General features: G+C 46.4%; 1 protein-coding gene, 1 long non-coding RNA gene and 2 other non-coding genes across 4 annotated transcripts; 3 read left to right on the top strand and 1 right to left on the bottom strand.

The window, feature by feature from the left end:
- Nucleotides 1–105: 105 nt before the first annotated feature.
- LOC118508159 lies at nt 106–17653 on the top strand. The gene is made up of 4 exons (XR_004905743.1): nt 106–1054; nt 13349–13568; nt 13637–14100; nt 17533–17653. It is a non-coding gene; the product is annotated as an uncharacterized LOC118508159 (long non-coding RNA).
- LOC118508158 (zinc finger protein 501-like) lies at nt 3254–13198 on the bottom strand. The gene is made up of 3 exons (XM_036047701.1): nt 12416–13198; nt 11941–12162; nt 3254–4424 (listed from the first exon to the last, which is right to left on the bottom strand). The coding sequence occupies exons 1-3, from the start codon at nt 12454–12456 to the stop codon at nt 3590–3592; spliced, it is 1098 nt and encodes a 365-aa protein (XP_035903594.1). The 5' UTR covers nt 12457–13198; the 3' UTR covers nt 3254–3589.
- Trnav-aac lies at nt 15475–15547 on the top strand. The gene has a single exon. It is a non-coding gene; the product is annotated as a tRNA-Val (tRNA).
- Nucleotides 15833–15904, top strand: Trnah-gug. Its single transcript has one exon. It is a non-coding gene; the product is annotated as a tRNA-His (tRNA).
- Nucleotides 17654–18142: the final 489 nt, after the last annotated feature.

Below are 18142 nucleotides of genomic sequence, written 5' to 3'. Positions count from 1 at the left end.
TGTTTGGTATTTTTCAAGAAGTGTGGACCAATTCGGTGGTATGGTGGATAGCGGCGCCATCAGTTAAAAATGTCGCAACAAGGGACAGGGAACAGTGACGACATGCGCACCCTCGATGTTACGATCGTTGCGGCACATCCTCCAGTCGTGAGTTGATCCGCCACTGGGTAAACCATTCCGGAATGACTAAACTGCCTATCCAGCCACAGATAATAACAGGTCAAGGATGCGCCAATGAAGGCATGCCAAGGCAACAGATCCCTCGAAGTTGTCGTGCAAAACAGGAACAGATTTGGACGAGAAAACGATAAGAGATGCTGCAACGTTGCCAATTTCTCTGATTTCCAAAAGAATCAGATTTATTAGAAGAGCATGCGCGGGCAAAACCAGGTATCGTCCCGTTTTCAAATTGAACAACGGGATTAGCCACGGTTAATCTTTCATTTCATGGTTTGCAGCCGAATCATACAAAATGGCCCAAACCCGGCAGAAGGATCCACTTTGGTTGGCAATCATCATCCATTGAAACGTAACCACCAGATTGCAATAATAAGATCACCACCATGCAACAAATCTTTCAACCAATCTCTTCGACAATCGTTTTGCAAACGGATCAATTATCGTAAGGCCTGAAGTACCTTTCTTTTACGGGAAGCGATCTGGTGGTTACCACTTGAAGGGGGAAGAGTTGATACAGCTGTTGTTCATTTGGCAGAGAGCTCACTCTCGTTGCATATGAAAGGATGAGCAAGGACCGAGAGGATCTCCGAGAGGGCCAGGTACGGAACAAACGGAAGAAGTCATTATTCGTATTAATTGATGTGTAAATAGTTGAAACATAATCCGGGGTACGAGTGCTTGTGTTTGAGCATAGGGCCGTACGGTTGAGGTTTCAATGAGTGGCGGAGCTTCTTTTTGGGAGTCGGAATGTTTGCTGTTTCGGCGTAACGACAGACTACGTAGACGCTGTAGTTGAGGTGAATGAAAATATTGGATCACGCTGGAGGTGGTCCGGTTTGTTGTATTGGAGAAACGCGCGCACACAAACACACAGGTAAGTACGCTAGAATAAGGATAATTATGTTAGGTAAAAATAACGAACTGATTGGAGGTGTTATTTTCTATCGCTTGATAATTAATTAACACACCTCCTTTTGTCACCCGGGGCGGGCCGGTGGCCGGGGCGACAGCGGCGCCGGTCTGACTACTTTGCTACGGGTAAAATCAAGTCACAGAAGGCCATACATGGCAGGCCAAGACCTTTCGAGGTTGTAGTGCCAAGGAAAAAGAAGAAGAAAACTCTGACTATCGCCGGCAATATGCAACGTGTGTCACAAGATGAGAAACATACCCCGAAGGTTCTACCAGTTCCCTGGTGCGAGCCGGAATCAGTCAGCCCTTGCACGCCCTCCGGACGATTCTGACGGACGCTGCTGAGGGATATGGGGGGTATGCGTTCCTTACGACTGTCGATAGCTGTTCATCTCTCAATCACCTAATAATGCTCTTTTCACACGTTTTACCGTCGACCAGTTTTGGAACCAGAAAATACTTTGCAGGTAATTAAAATGTCAATTCTTATTAAGTTTTTAATACCCTGCACTGTATTATTTTGCCATCATGCTCTTGCAACCCTTCGAAAACGCCTAGCCTGCCGTGGTTCACCGGTTCTTCGCCATTGATTAAAACGAGCGGTGCAATTAATTTGGATACTATTATTGTTCTGCTTTCCAGTTTCCAGCAGGGCGAGATCGATGTTCTGGCACCAAAAAATGGTTTCATTTACCATGCTACAAAGTTGTGTTCCCCTTCACAACTTCGGAAAATAATTGGGTGTAATGAGGGTAACCTACGGGGTGAGGAATGTGACGGGATTATATGCCACGCCCGGCTGCATTTAAGCTGGTTCGCCATGGTTCCACCGTTTAGCGTCCCGTGACTGTTGCTCCGCAATCCCAATCACCATGACCATTTTCGGGACAATATTAAAATTATCATCCAACCATCGTTTTCGCTACGGTTCGTTTTGTCACGGGGTTTCCCGTTTTATGTTCCGGCGTGTTATTGCTGGCATACGCTTATCTGACAAATGGCGACGGTTTCGTGGGGAGAAGATGGACGATGAAAACGATTTGTTATTATGTACGGCAAAAAATAGTACATAATGAAAATTCCTCACAAAAAAGGAAAGTTAAAATCATTCATATGAAAATTTCGTTGCTACACTTACTCTTGCACAGCACAATCCGCCATCAAACGTCGTGTACAGCCATCATGCAAATCGATATGAAAATGGATGATGCAAACAAACAAAAAAAAAGCTGAACCTCACCTTTTATATCATGCCGTCGGAGGAAACAAGGAGGAGATATTCTAAAAAAAAAAACACTCCCAAACAGTTTCATATTACCCGGGCCCGATTTTCGGGCGCATCCTATAAAAACATTTCCGAAGCGGATCACTTTGCATGCATAATTTTGTGAGATTGAAAAAAACAACATTGTTCTTTTCTTTCGTAAAACGATTGGAATAGAAAGGTCCTGCAGCAAAAAAAAAAAACTGGAAGAAAAAAGAATAATCCAACGTTGATTTGCTTTTCTTCGGTCTAAAAGCTTTTTTTCTCCTTTTATAGCCTGTACCCAGTACGGTAAATGTGCTGGAGAGTTAAATCCTCCCAAATCCCTCGAGTAGAATGCGGCCAGCTCTCCAAGGTGTAGTAGCATTGTGGCTTTAAGCAGGGCTTGGAGTGGTGCGTAACAATGTCTTAGGATTTTATTTCCAATATTCGTAATGTGGTTTTCTGGCGTGTCCTTCTGCAAACATATTAAAGGTCATTTGCTGTAATGATTGTCTCGCAATGGAATGGAAAAGAAGAAATCTTTTCAAACGATTTTGTTACCGCAAATGTTTACCAAGCAATCAGGGACACGCATGGACAGTTACACTGTGCCCTTTTGGTGAGGGCAGGAATAGTATAAATAGAGCGCTTCTGATAAAATCTGCCTGCGGAAGGGCTGGGTTTGCTGAGAGTGGCCTGTATCGTGAAATTGAGCAGTGGTGTCCTGTGGTTTGCTGACTTGGTTTTGCTATAAGCGGACATAAGTTGTTTGCATTAGTAATGAAAGTCGAAAACCAGCGGCGATTTCATGGGCGAAGAGATTCGATATAAAATCTTATCTACTATTAAAGATTTCCTGTGACTTCATAGCAAACCAAATGGCTTTTCTTTCTTCCTTTAAAAAAAACACAAGAATTGTATAAGTTTAACATCAGTTTTATTTTGTACAATTTCAAGTAAGTTATTTGTATGCTCAATCATCGTCGTGGACAACTGTTGGCTTAGGAAGCACGACGGCAAATATATGCTCGAATGTCTTAAAAGCCTTATTTTCACATTACTGCTCAACGGACGATATTTGCGATGAGCATTTCTTACTGACAATTTTGCTTAATACGGATCACTTGTATGATGCCGGAGATAATATTTGCACAAGCACCGTTTTATTTATTTTAACAATCCCACTCTGCAACACACATCGACGCACCTGTTGCACCATTCGGTCTCGGACCGCACCGCTTCATCTTACACCTAACAACAGGTAGCTTCGCTTCGTGTCACTGCAAACGTCCCCGCATCCAAACGGTGGCCAACCATACGTGCTCGTGCGTGACACTTTCGATGCTTGGCCAGTGCATTGGATTGGACGAAGGATTTGGAACAGTCGGGACACTTGTGCGGCCGCAGTCCACTGTGTATGAGCGCGTGTCGCAGTAGGTCGTACCGTTCCTTGAAGGCCTTCGAGCACACCGCACACTCGTGCGGCCGTTCGTCACTGTGCGTCTTGCGATGGCGCACCAGCACGTGCTTTTCGGTGAACGTTTTTCCACACTGACCGCACTCGAAGGGTCGTTCGTTCGCGTGGCTCAGGACGTGTGTCTTGAGGGCGTGCAGACGGACAAACTGTTTGCCGCAAAGCCCGCAGCAGTGGGGCCTATCCTCGCGATGCAGCAGCCGATGGCTCGAAAGGGCGCTGGGTTGTGTGAAGGTGCGTCCACACGTTTCGCACCGCAGACTGGGTCCGCGCAGGTCGTGCAGCTTCTTGTGTGCGGATAGCGTCGAGGACAGCCGGAACGCCTTGGGACAGCTGGCACACCGGAATGGCCTTTCGTCTGTGTGTCGTCGAAGGTGCTGGTCGAGGGACGCCTTGCAGGGGAAGTGTTTGTCACAGTGAGGACATGGTCGGAGATTGTTGTTGTCACTGTCGCGTTGTTCATCGCACGGATCTGAACCCCCGGAGCACATGTCCGGTGGCGAGACTGGAGCATTGAGCTTGTACATGATATCCGTATCATCGGTCTCCTTCAGAATGTCGGGCGTTATTTCATCACAGTCCACGGAGTATTTCAGCCCAGCCGTCGGAGTTCTGGAAATGGCACAACACACAAACAGAGCTACTCTCAAGAATTGTTGCTAGATTTGAGGTAGAATTGAGGTTGATGTAAATGCCGTCGGATGTTGGAATGGAATCGCTCGGATCTTCCTTTACCTTCAGGCTCAAATACAGATCTCATCTAAACCTAACCACAAACAAGCACCAACTGTGGAAGCCTTCCCGCTACAAGCCATCGAATCGCAGCTGTGATGCTTCACCAGGGAGATACACGAGCGAGCGCCATCAGTCGGCATTCATCCCGTTCGAGTCCTTGTATCGTCGTCCTGCTTTTCCGTGCCTCTCGAGGACGAGTGCAGAGCGCCGATTGGTCCGGCAGCGCTCAACCGAACGGCAACGCCCCGTTTGGAAATGCTCTTTTCTTCGCAGGAAAAGTGTGGAAATGGGTGCCATCATGCGGTTGCAGGGGGAAACGGAACAAGGGCCTGCTGGATGGGCATGAGCATCAGTATAGAGTTTCCATTGTTTTTGTATGCAAAATAACCTCACAATGGCACTGCATGGCTCTTTCAAATGATGGACGAAATAATTGAGTATATTAGAACTCACTGATTAGCACGGCGCACGGGACGGTTTCGAATAGGGTGCATCTGACCGTATAATGGACGATATAAAGAATGCAACGCGTTGTGTATTTCCGCTGGAATCGATTATTAAAACAGCTACGGCAAAGCATGGCGCGAGTCGGAAAATGAAGTTGATATTTATTTAGCCCAAACTTTTCGTCATGGAACATTTGCGGATCCATCCTCCAGCGCTAACCCTTGCAATGGCTGGGACATTTCTAGCTGGAGCTGGATGGCGAAATACATAAATCATGCAGAACTTCCACCGCAATTCCAACCGCAATATATTTTCGCTCGCGTCTGTGTCAAACGGCGCGAGCACCTTTTCACGGTTGCTTCCGGATTGTGCCTATGCAAATAGCGATAATGAGCAGCGAGTGATTGTTTTCCTTGGCCGCTCATTAAACATGCCGTTTCGTTTTCCGCGAGAAAGACGGTGCAGAAACAAGTATGGGGTTTTCCTTGGACCGGTCCGTTCGTTCTTCATCTCTTAATGTACCGAGTCGAGGATGTTTGAGTTTTCACAGTTGTTTCGGGGACTTTACAAAAGTTTAATTTAATTCGAGAGTAACATTCTGCCCATCGACGCGGTTTACCCAAGGAAGACTTATGGTGTAATTAATGTAATTTTTGAACAATTGTAGGCCTGATGACTAGCATGAAAAGCCGATACCGGTAATCGCACGAGCAACATCGTAAGGCTTCCCGGTTTCATCAGGAAAATTAGGTCCGATCGATGTGAAAAAATGCGAGAAGTGTGGAAGAAGTGGCAGAAGTGGCTTTCAGCTCCCTCGCCAAGTCTTGATTCCTTTCTGTTTACAAGTTGAATTCAAATCAAACTTCTCAAGCCTAATCGAACACTTTTCTACTAACAAACACAGCCGTTCGATCAATTTCCAGAAACAATGCATTGCTATATTGCTTTACGAGTCATTAAACATGTATCAATCCCAGAAACTTTGTCCTGCAGGAGTAAGAGACTGCCGGGGAAATGGTTTCCCATCGGTGGTTGATCCGGTTTCGGCAACGGTCGAGTTGAGATCGAGATTGAGTTCGAGAAAGTTGGTGATGGCGCTCGGTTGCTGCCGGAGTTTTATGTAGCCAACAAGCGTCCCTAAGGCCACGAAGACTGAATGTTTCATAAGTCCAGACCACGTGACCGAGGAAGAAACTAGGATTACATGACCAACCGACAAACAAAGTTCTTGGCACACACGTGTGTGTGTGTGTGAGAGAGGTGTTAAGAAGAAGCCTTTCCGGAGATTGACCTCCTTGGGAAATTGGGTGCTCGTTTCGTACTGGGCCTCACACGTCTCTTTGATGAGGTTTTTGGTGGAACAGTTGAGTGATTGTTGGTGTTCGATACCGAACTAAAATAACAACAACAGTGGATCCAGAGCACACAGGCACCAATAAGAACAATAACGAATCCACGCCACACGTGCCGCCGTTTCCATACTCGGCTTCCAAGAAGTCGAGTCGTGTGGAGCGCTTTTGTCAAAGCGTTCCAGAAAGTGTGAGCTGCCGTGCGACGAGAAAGTGCTCGTCGCAGAAATTTAGAACACTCGGCTTCTTTTCCGAAAGCTATAAAAGAGGTGCTGATCGCAAAGCGCGGTCATTCTCGATCACACCGCGGAGGGAAGCCAAGCCAATCCAATCGGCTCTTTTCAGAGCCACCTAATAATTGAAAGAGAATATTGGTTTCAACAAAAAAAAAAAAAAACACAACGTAGGCCGTCTTCGGACGTAACATTTGGTGCCGTGACCAGGATTGGCGGGCTTCAGCACTCCTGTGATCCGTGAGTAAAGTGCGTACGTATTTTTTCTCACGCGTTTCGTGTCGTCGCGCAAGTGCGTGCGTGTAACGATTAAGCGAGTTTGTGTCCTCGCGCGTGTACGGGTGTGATATACCACGAGTTCGTGTCCTCGTGTGTATATGTGCGACTCTCCGTGAGTGTGCTTCATCGTGCGTGTGTGTGTGACTTGTCACGAGTTCGTGTCCTCGTGCGAGTGCGTGCATTCTTTTATTCAGCGAGTTTGTGTCCTCGCTTGTGTGGCTAACCACGAGTTTTGTGTCCTCGTGTATGTGATTGTGTTACTCTCCGCGAGTTCGTGTCCTCGTGTGTGTGTGTGACTCTGCAGTTGTGTGATTCGCCGTGAGTTCGTGTCCTCGCGTGCGTGTGACTTTGCGCGAGTGTGTTTTCGCGCGCGTGTGTGGTTGCCGCGAGTTCGTGCCCTCGCGTGCCTGTGACTTTGCGTGTGAGTGTAGTTTTTAGTCCAAAATGACCAAGGCGGACAAGCTTAAGGCCAAGCAGGCCAAAAGGCGATCGCTGATTGAGTCTATGCGACGCTCACTGCAGTTCGCAGTGGATTACACCCCCGAGCTACAAGATCAAGTGCCTGATCGTCTTGCAAGATTGGTGAAGTGTTGGGAATGTTTCCAATCGATCCATGAAGAGTGTGAAGAGCTAGATGAATCGGAAAACGCTACCAGAAGCAACGATGATATCCTAGCGCAAACGGAAGATCTATTTTTCGAAACCAAGGCTGCGTTATCAAAGCTAGTGAAAAAGGAGAAAGAAGAGCAACCACGCTCAAAGCTCGTAAGCGTGAAACTACCCACTATATCGTTGCCGGTTTTTAGTGGCGAGGTAACGCAATGGTTGTTATTTCATGACACTTTTGTTTCTCTTGTGCACAACTGTGACGATATCGCACCTATACAAAAGTTTCATTACCTGCGCGCGTCATTGAAAGGGGAAGCGGCAGGAATAGTGCACCCAATTCCCATTTCTTCGGAAAATTATACTGTGGCATGGAAAGCTTTGCTTGACCGGTATGGTAACAAGCCGTATCTACGTAAAATGCACACGCGTGAATTATTTGGGTTGCCTTCCATGATCAATAGTGGTGCGCAAGAGCTTCGACAATTAGTGAGCAAATTCCAGCTGCATATTGACATTCTAAAACAGCTAGGAGAAACCGTTTCGGATGATAGTAGCATTATCATGGAAATTTTGGCCAGCAAGCTCGACAAGGCATCGTTGAAGGCTTGGGAAGAACACTACGCTCAGGAGGAAGCTTTGTTAACCTATCCTAGCATGACAGCATTTCTGCTTAAAAGAGCGCAAGCGAGTGAGTCTCTAGCGTTGCAGGTAGGAAATCGTGTTAGCTCTTCCAACGCAAAGGTACCAAACCAGAAAACATCTAAAAGGCTTAGTGTCAATGCTGCAAGCATGAAAGGGAACAATGTGGTTCCTTGTGTTTTGTGCTCTAAAGACCATTATTTATGGCAATGCCAAGCATTTCTGGATCTTAAGCCTAAGGATCGACAGAGTGCTGTTAATGGCAAAGAACTTTGTGGCAATTGCCTACAAAAGGGGCATTTTGCAAAATCATGCCGATCAAGATATACGTGCCAGCAATGCAAAAAGAAGCATCACACATTGCTACATTTCGTGGAAGATGCTAAACAGCCCTGTGAAAAAGGTTCGTCTGATTCGAGCATTATGGCAGCTGCGCATGTAAATAGTGTTGATCGTGTATCCAAAAACGTGTTGCTTTCAACTGTGTTGTTGGAAGTAAATGATGCATATGGACAAAGGCATCTCGTGCGTGCGCTGTTGGACAATGGTTCGCAACCTAACGCCATTAGTGAGTCGCTGTGTCAACAATTGCATTTGCCGCGGAAAAAAGTGAACATTTTGATCGTTGGTGTCGACGGAATAGAATCCAGTGCCAATCATGAAGTTCGTGCAAAGGTACAGTCGCGCGTTACCAACTATTCGGCGGAAATGGACTTCTTAGTGTTGCGAAAAGTGGCGTGTGATACTCCATCCCACGAAGTCCCAGTGCAAAAGTGGAATATACCTGCATCATATCCTCTCGCAGACCCGCATTTCTGCACGCCCGGTCGTATCGATATGATTATTGGAGCAGGGTATTTCTACTCACTATTGTGTGACGGTAGATATAGTCTACCAAACAAAGGCGTGCTGGTCGAAAGTGTTTTCGGCTGGATCATGACCGGTGACATTCCTGCTATATCGAGTGATGCGGTTCGGTGCAATGTGGTAGCCGTCCGTCCTACGATCGAAGAACAATTGGAGCGATTCTGGAAGATCGAGGAACTCCAGGTGAGCGAATACTCTTTTGATGAAAAGGAGTGTGAAAGGCATTTTCAACAAACCGTTTCGCGTGATGGAAGCGGCCGTTATATTGTTCAAATGCCCAAGCAGCCCAACTTCAAGGAAATAATAGTGAAAGAGTTACAGTCGGCTAAAACGATCCTGTTCCATATGGTGCAAAGAGAAGTGTTTTCAGACGATATTCGCGCTATCACAAAGGGAAAGTGTCTAACAAAGAGCTCATCCATTCGATTGTTGAATCCATTCCTCGATTCTTGTGGATTATTACGCGTTGGTGGCCGGTTGCGTGAATCAAATATGGCATTTGATGGGAAGCATCCAGTTCTTTTGCCAGCATTTCACCCATTTACGCGTCTTTTGATCAGGGATCAGCATCATAAAACATTACACGGTGGAGTTACAATGACCCTTTCGTCCCTGCGTGATGAAGTGTGGATTCTGAATGGCATGCGGGCCGTTCGTAGTGTACTTCGAACCTGCTATCGGTGCATAAGGGCCAATCCAGTTCCAATAGCACAACCTATTGGTCAGCTACCAGTGTCACGTGTTACGGTAAACGAAGTGTTCGCTTGCGTTGGAATCGATTACTGTGGACCGTTTTATTTGCGCCCAACACACCGTAAGGCAGCTTCTCCCAAGTGTTACGTGTCAGTGTTTGTTTGTATGAGCACAAAGGCTGTTCATTTAGAACTCGTTAGTGATCTGAGTACCCCTTCTTTCTTAATGGCGCTGGATAGATTTGTGGCCAGAAGGGGCAAGCCGAAGCATTTGTATTCCGACAATGGCACTAATTTCGTAGGTGCCAAACATGCCTTGCACGAACTATACGTTCTTCTTCAGCGTGACAGTGAAAAAATCAGTGACTATATGGCCAAAGACAGTATCCAGTGGCATATGATTCCACCTCGCGCTCCCAACTTCGGCGGCTTATGGGAAGCTGCAGTAAAGGTGGCAAAAACTCACTTAGTACGTCAGCTTGGTGCAGCTCAGTTGGCTTACGAAGCTATGATTACTATCTTAGCAAAGATAGAAGGCCATATGAATTCCAGACCTCTTGTCCCCCTTTCACAAGATCCTAATGACCTAGAGGCGTTAACTCCTGCACATTTTTTTGATGCTCAAGAAACCACAAGTAATTCCCGAACCTGAACTATCCCATCTCCCGCTTAATCGCCTGTCGCAGTATCAGCTTGTTCAGAGATATGCCCAGGGTTTCTGGCACCGTTGGCGCAACGAGTATGTGAAGTCGTTAAACGGTCATCGCAACGTCAAACGGAGCATTCAGGAGCTGAATGTAGGTGATTTGGTGATAGTGAAAGACGAGCAATTACCAGCAGTGAAGTGGCCTTTGGCGCGTATAGTGGAAAAACATCCTGGACCAGATTCAGTGACACGTGTCGTGACTCTTCGTACAGCGAATGGGATCATCAAACGTCCAGTTTCCAAAATTTGTGCATTGGAGTGTCATCAGGAAGTGTAAATTTTGGGAAATGTATTCCCAAAAGGTGGCCGGTATGTTCGATCCCGAACTAAAATAACAACAACAGTGGATCCAGAGCACACAGGCACCAATAAGAACAATAACGAATCCACGCCACACGTGCCGCCGTTTCCATACTCGGCTTCCAAGAAGTCGAGTCGTGTGGAGCGCTTTTGTCAAAGCGTTCCAGAAAGTGTGAGCTGCCGTGCGACGAGAAAGTGCTCGTCGCAGAAATTTAGAACACTCGGCTTCTTTTCCGAAAGCTATAAAAGAGGTGCTGATCGCAAAGCGCGGTCATTCTCGATCACACCGCGGAGGGAAGCCAAGCCAATCCAATCGGCTCTTTTCAGAGCCACCTAATAATTGAAAGAGAATATTGGTTTCAACAAAAAAAAAAAAAACACAACGTAGGCCGTCTTCGGACGTAACAGTTGGTGTGACATTTAAAGCTTCAAATCATTATGAAAAGGCCATATTAAGATTCGAAATACGTTCCTTATCTCTTAGAAACGATGAAATTCTGCTGTTGCTCTCCTTCCAGAATACGGACACGATTATTCATTGTTGGAGTAAGTTGCAAAAAACTCCCTGGCAAGCATTCGTCCGCTCCAGCAACCGCTCATCGCATGCATCGCAGCATCATTCACAGCTCGGTAGCTCTTGTGCAATATGTGTGTGGCGTGGATTCGTGCATGTTTATGGATTCATGGGTTATTTTTCTCCATCATGGAACTCACTATTTGCCCTCGCCACATCACTTCATTACGTATTCATATCCTTTAAATGAAGCCAATAAAGTTGTAATTTTTATTGGTTTGGCATGCTAGCCGGTGCAGAACGCATTACAGGCACAAAGAAGCAAGGAAGCATTTGTCGTGCTACAGCGCAACGGAACATCGGAACTAATGCTAGTTGCATGAATGGGATGCTGCAGTATTGTGTCGGCTGGAAGGAAGCCGTCCAATGTCTACAAAATGGAGCACTGAATGTCAACAACCGAAAACAGAAGGACAAAAGCGTCGCTGTGGAACTACAATTACAGCGAGCAGGAACTCCCTTCTAATTGCGGTGCTAATCCGTGTTCCCAGATCCTTGTTGGTTGCGCAAACAAATAGTTTACTTCCAACTTAGGAAACACTCGCAAGGTCGAGGCGAGGTACGACATTTGTCGCTTGCTGTGAGATGTATCAACCTCAAATGGTGCGAATGTAATTTCTTAATCCTTCTGTAGGAGTGCGAGGTGGTCCAATGGTTAAAATGCTACCTCAAACAGAGGCACTGGTGGGCATACTCACGTGCACTTGGAGGGTTTCCAGTAGGAAGATGAATGGACCGTTGTGAGTTGGCCAGGTGGGTCGAAATCAGTTGGCGGAAGGTTTGTTTTGCCACATTCCAATGATGTTTGGTCCATGGTATCCTCCTCCGTCTGGGGAAGTATTGTGGCGAAACTGGTGTCCTTCAGCAGAAACGATTGAATCTCGATGCCAAACTCTCGATCGTCCGGGTTGAAGTTGAAGCTGTTAAGAGTGAGAACGCGATAAGACCAAGGCATGAGCATTAAGCGGAGAAATTCCGGCGTTTCCGGGAAGAAATCAAAAGTCACACATAAAAGCCCTAATTTTCCGTGGCAATTGAAGCTGAACTTTCCTGTGAGTTCAATAAGGGTGGACTCTAATGGAGAAACTCTTCAAGGATCACCTACCATTACTAGGACAATTACTTTAAATACAACAGGCTGCAAGGGCAAGCAACAAAAAGTAATCTACTTACATGTCTATGATATCCCAGTCCATCATGACGTCCGTTGCCATTTCCTGGCGGGAAGGCTCGATGTGGACCGACGAAACGAGTGGAAGGTCCCGGACGTCCCAGAAGAGAGTTTTTTGATACTATTGTTTGAGGCTCACACACAAGCACAAGCTCACACACGGAATCACATAAAAAACTGCACAAATGGGACCAGGAAGTCGCCGGAAGGGATTTCAACACAATGATGGCGTTTCCCCGATTCACTTTAAGAAGCTTTCACTCGGGATATTGAAAGAGATTTGTTTATTGTGGACAGTTTGGCCTGTTGGCACACAAAACAACCAATTAGTGACAAATTGCGTTCACAATGAACCGTTTTTGCTCAATCAGTTCATAAGGATCCACCAAGGACCACAGGAACTCTCTTCTCTGACGACGCGTTCCGGTAGTGTCAACTCCAATTGCACCTATTCGATCCGACAGTTCGTTGAAAAGTGAGGCTGGCCCAGTTCGACGCCATTCGAGCAGCCTCTTCTCTGGACGGCGACTAGTCCTTCCACGCGTTGCCTCGACCCTCTCCTGTCTCTAGGATAGCGTTGCACAAAGTAGAAAATCCGGAATGGAAGCAGCAAGGTAAACAAATTTAACGCTTATGTGTGTGGTAGAACAGCTACAGAGCGACGAGGACCAGCAGAAGGAGCGTTAGGAAAGGGAGAGGACACGAAGGAAAGGCCTCGCTTGGAAGGGTAGGACACACGACACTGATCTGCACATAATCCGCGGACCTTCTGGGACCTCGCAGGATCGGAGTTCTGCCAATCGGTCCACTCTTTCGCACAGCCCGCGATAGTCTCGTTCCGAGGCTCTCCGGTCACACTCGGATCATTTCGCGAGGACACGCGCGCTGCACATAAGCGATTATTTATTTTCCAAATCTGATTTACAATTCTGCAGGGGAAGATGTTTGCTCTGGAGGTTGAGCGTTCGCCCCGCTGACTGTCATCTATGTGTGCAGTCCGTGTTCTTCCTATGTAGTCACTCTCGGAAAACATAAGGTCCTGGTGGAAGAAATGGTGTCCGAACGATGATGGTTCTCCTTTCGCACTTGCTAACACATAAACATCGCAGCATGTGGGAAACGTTGGCCGAACAGCCGAGCACAGGGAGAACGAGGGTGAGAACGATTACTGATTTAGGAAAATTAGAAGGATTATGTATTTATCTCTTCTCTTCGATCCTCAGCGCGAGCCACGGAAGCCATCCACGGAAGGCCATAGAGGTTAGACTCTCCGGTAAGGACCTTTCTCCTGCTCAAGTCCAAGGAGCAAGGACACCGAGGAGGTCTTCGAGACAGAGCAAGCAGCAAGAAGTTGGAGAAGCGAGATGACAACAGCAAGAGATAACGTTCCGCGCACGCGAATACGAAGCGCATCCTGTGTTCCGTTCCGGTGACGTCAATGCCATGCGCATTTGTTAATTGGCAAGGATATACAAGAGTCCGCGAGTCGTGAGCCAACAAGAGAGCGAAAGAGAGAGAGGGAGAGAGAGAGAGCGATGGCGCGCTCGGGAAGGAACGAAATGGACGAGATCACATTTATCGGAAAAGCGATTGGCCAAATGCCAAGGAAAACACTCTAATCCCCGATTTTCCGATCTTCGTTCCTCGGAGGTCTCCAAGGGCGTTGGACAGGAGCAGTGGAGCGTAGGTAAGTACACACACACACATATATATAGAGAGAGGCCCGTCGTTGGAGTTAGATAACTCCGCATCCAGCCTAATCAGAGTGAGAAGATCGGAAGGCTGGAGTTCCTCTGTTCCTCCGGTGCAGAAGGTAGTTTATGTATTTGGCAAAACCTTATTAACCGATTAGTGAGCTGGCACCGAGGGCAGAGGTGTTTCAAATCGCTTGAACTGATTTGCTATGACGAGATCGATTGTTTTCCAGGAATTGGAAGAAAAATATGTATTGGGATCGCGTCAGCATGCATCGCGTATCGGTTGAGGGTTTTTGTTGGTAGATTTTCCACCTTCGGCATTGCGGCCACATCCAATCAACGCTAATAGAAAATCGCAATCCACCCGACAAATCCCACATGGTACCGTGAAAGATTAAGACAAACATCGACGTTGAGCTGAGCCGAGTGAGCGTGTGTTTATGTTGCCAGGATGTGTAGCGTTTTGTGTGTTTCGTCTGGTTCCAATCTGGCCGCAAGCCAATTTCCCGTCGTGTGTCGGTGAGTTCTCGCTCCGATCCTATCGCCGGATGTGGTTCGGTTGTTGCACCGAAGGATGAAGAAAAACAACAATTTATAATTAAATTTAAACTCGCCTCGCAGTTGTTTTTCCTGCCCTCGAATCGGCTCCGAGGGATGGCGATAGAACAAAGCCAGCGAGGAAAAAAGGCGAAATAGACATCATGGCGCTCGGAACGGGGTTTTCTAGCAGGATAGAACAAACAGAGAGAGAGAGATTCATTTTTAGGCCTTCCACTGCAGTTAAAATACCAATCAGCTACTAGCTGAAAAAGACCCATCGGAAGACCTCGCAATCAACAAGCAACAACAGTTTGTTTACAATTAATTTGGAAAGTTGGCCCTGGTTGGATGTGTCCGGAAGACGGATTCCTGGCCATGTGGATCACCATTTTTAAGGATGAATTGCATAAACCGACTCTTAATGCAGTGAAGACGTGTTATATTAGAAAGGAACTTTAAATACAGGTCGTACATACGAACAGTGCATGGGATAAAGTCGTACAATAATCGTCAACTCCGCATGGATTCCGGATGCTGACCAGAGCGATCGATTACTCTAATGAGTCATGAAAATAATCAATAACCACTCAACTGCACCGCCGATTGCCCTCTGGCTCTGTAGTTGCCGGTTGGTTGTTCCAAGCCGAGTTCCCGTTCGTTGGTCGGCTAAAGGTATTACCGATCATTCCGTTGATTTATTTATGTGCGTTTTCATGCCACCATGGTCTACATATTGCAGATTTGAATGCGTTCACGATATTGTGGTGACTTGCATGTGGCTGCTCAACTCGGTCGCCAATCTATACGAGGACAGAACAATAGATGTTTCCGTGGTGTAGTGGTTATCACATCCGCCTAACACGCGGAAGGCCCCCGGTTCGATCCCGGGCGGAAACAATCCGATGTTCACGCTTGTTGTGAGGCTCTTTTTACCCGTTTTGCCTCACTGGTTTTCGGAGTGATCTCGTGTTCTCTGCAATTGTGCCGAAAGATTGCTCACATCCCACCACGAGTTGGCCATTATTTCATGTTCCTCCGTTCACTTCGCCTTTTGGAGGCCCGAGTGTACTTTCTCTTGGAGGGTTGGCCAGATGAAAGTCTCCCCCACTTTTATGTGGCTATTTGGAGCTTGACTCGAAGCTGGTCGCGCTTTTCCGAAACTCTTTCAAGCCACCGTCTGTAGCCGTGATCGTCTAGTGGTTAGGACCCTACGTTGTGGCCGTAGTAACCCAGGTTCGAATCCTGGTCACGGCAGTGTTGAAAGAAGGGGAAAAATTCTCTCTTTCTGGAACACTGTCACGGAAGACGGGAAAATGATTTTTTGAAACATCTGAGCACCTGTAGACCAGTTCAGCAAAGATTGTCGTCCAATATGAGTGCGTAGTATGTGTCCACAGGGTAAGATTTTCCATGGATTATTTAGCTGGTTGTTGGGATTTTGGGAAGAGCAGCGCTGAAACCAGCTTAACAACACGGTGGGTGGTGCTGTTGCGTGGTATCGCCGTCGGGTGTTATGCATGACTACTTCCGAGCTGACAAACAACAGGAATGGAGGCAAAATCATCTCCCCTAATGGACGGGGTGTTTCATGCAGATCAGAAGTCCACATGAGATGTCTCATTTGCCTAATGTATTGCCGTCGGCAAAAGAAGGAATAGAGTTGGAATGGGAAGAAGGATCCTTCCTGGGGTTAGACATGGGGAAAAGCGTGCTGAATCTAGAGCCGCAGACGCGAGTCTCAGGGAACGCAGTTAATCTTTCTGCCAGCTGGATCTTATTTAGCAATCACCAATCCATTGAGCATCATTGTGTAACCAGAAGAATGCAATGAGATGATCGAGATGCGATGGATCTTACCAGAAATCTGTTCCTTTCGTTCCCAAATCCGTTTTGTTGGCTAAAGGTGTCCCGGGAGGATCAATTTGAAGGTCTGAAGTACCTTTTTACCGGGAGCAATTTGCGGTAACCTCTTGAGGCAAGAGTTGATTCAGCTGTTGTTCATTTGAGGAGGCGCACACTCGATGCACCTTCGCCGAGTGGCAAAAAGGACCGACCAACACAGTTCGTGTTTCGCCTTTCTGGCAGCTCTCTTTCGTTGGGCCATGGCGAAGAATCGGAAGAAGTCATTATTCGAATTAATTGATGTGTAAATAGTGGAAACATAATCCGGGGTACGAGTGCTTGTGTTTGAGAAGGCTTTCCCTGGTCGGAATGTTTGCTGTTCCCTGAGCCAACAAATTGGATTTGATTGAGTTTGATGAAAATGATGAATCTTTCAAAGTGATCTTTTATTTATCTATCAAGTGAAATTAGGTAAAACCTGTGTTTCTGGTGTTATTTCTATCGTTTGATTAAAATATCATTAAGCAATGAATTCACACGCCTCATTTGTCACCCTTGTTGAGTGTTGTATTTTGACTAAACCCCTGGTTAAAACTACCAGCGGCAATATGCAATGTGTCACCAGGAAGAGAAACATAGCCAAAGGCTCTACCAGCTCCCTGTTCTGCGCCGGAACCAGTAAGCCCTTTCACGCGATATCAAAGTGACAAAAACAATCCCACACCCTCTCGTGACTGGAGCAATGCACGTGTCCGGAGCTAAGCGTTGTGGCCAACGCCTTGGTTAGACATTGATCTGAACGACTTTTCCCAATCCCTTCGTGGTAATTTTGCCGCGAACCAAAGTCGAGTGGATGCGAGTGAGAGATATAGAGATAAGATTCTGTTCGTTGATAAGCCGTTCTTTCTTTCTGGGGTTAAAAGTTCGAGTGTTTTGGCAGACCTAATTGATTCTTGGAGGACTTCACAGTGCGGTTGTTCCATTAGCATTTCAATTTGACTTCTGTCAGCAACATGTATAAAATATTTTAACCTTTTCAGCGATCTGATGAGTCACGGATGAGGCCGACGGCACTATTTCTTCATTACAAGTCCGCATCAACATTAGCAATTCCCACTATGGATGATTCTTCTATGTCGGTGAGTAAACCAATCCCATGAAGGAAATTATTATGAAGACTAACGTTTCAAATGACATTGATATTATGCAAAAATATTCCTTGTTCGATGTTACTGGTTCGGTATCCCAACACGCCCTTGGAAAATTTATTTTGAGTTTGATTTTTTCTACATATTTTTGTTACTGACTGAATATAGGTTCAGAAAAGAAGTCGATAGTTTTCGATTTCCACCCATAGTTATAGTTCGAATGCAACAGCGGCCCCTAGCATTCAACATCTGTGGGTGTATTCCGTGCTTTATAAGCTGCCATAACTAATTCCAGCTGGATGAAGATGTTCTTAAATGGTTTTAAATTGTAAATCAGAACAGACGCGTGCATATTTCGGTCGATTAAATCTATTTTAAACTCGTTCTTCGCCACGTGACCATCGTGGCACGCACGCTTGAAATATTTCAAACATGTTTCGAAAACCACACTGTGTCAAAATTCGAACCTGCATCGTTTCGACATTCGGCTCGCTTCGGATCG

Source organism: Anopheles stephensi, chromosome 2, assembly GCF_013141755.1.
Source record: "Anopheles stephensi strain Indian chromosome 2, UCI_ANSTEP_V1.0, whole genome shotgun sequence".
In the NCBI taxonomy this organism is placed as follows: Eukaryota; Metazoa; Arthropoda; class Insecta; order Diptera; family Culicidae; genus Anopheles; species Anopheles stephensi.
This window is presented reverse-complemented; position numbering and strand designations above follow the sequence as displayed.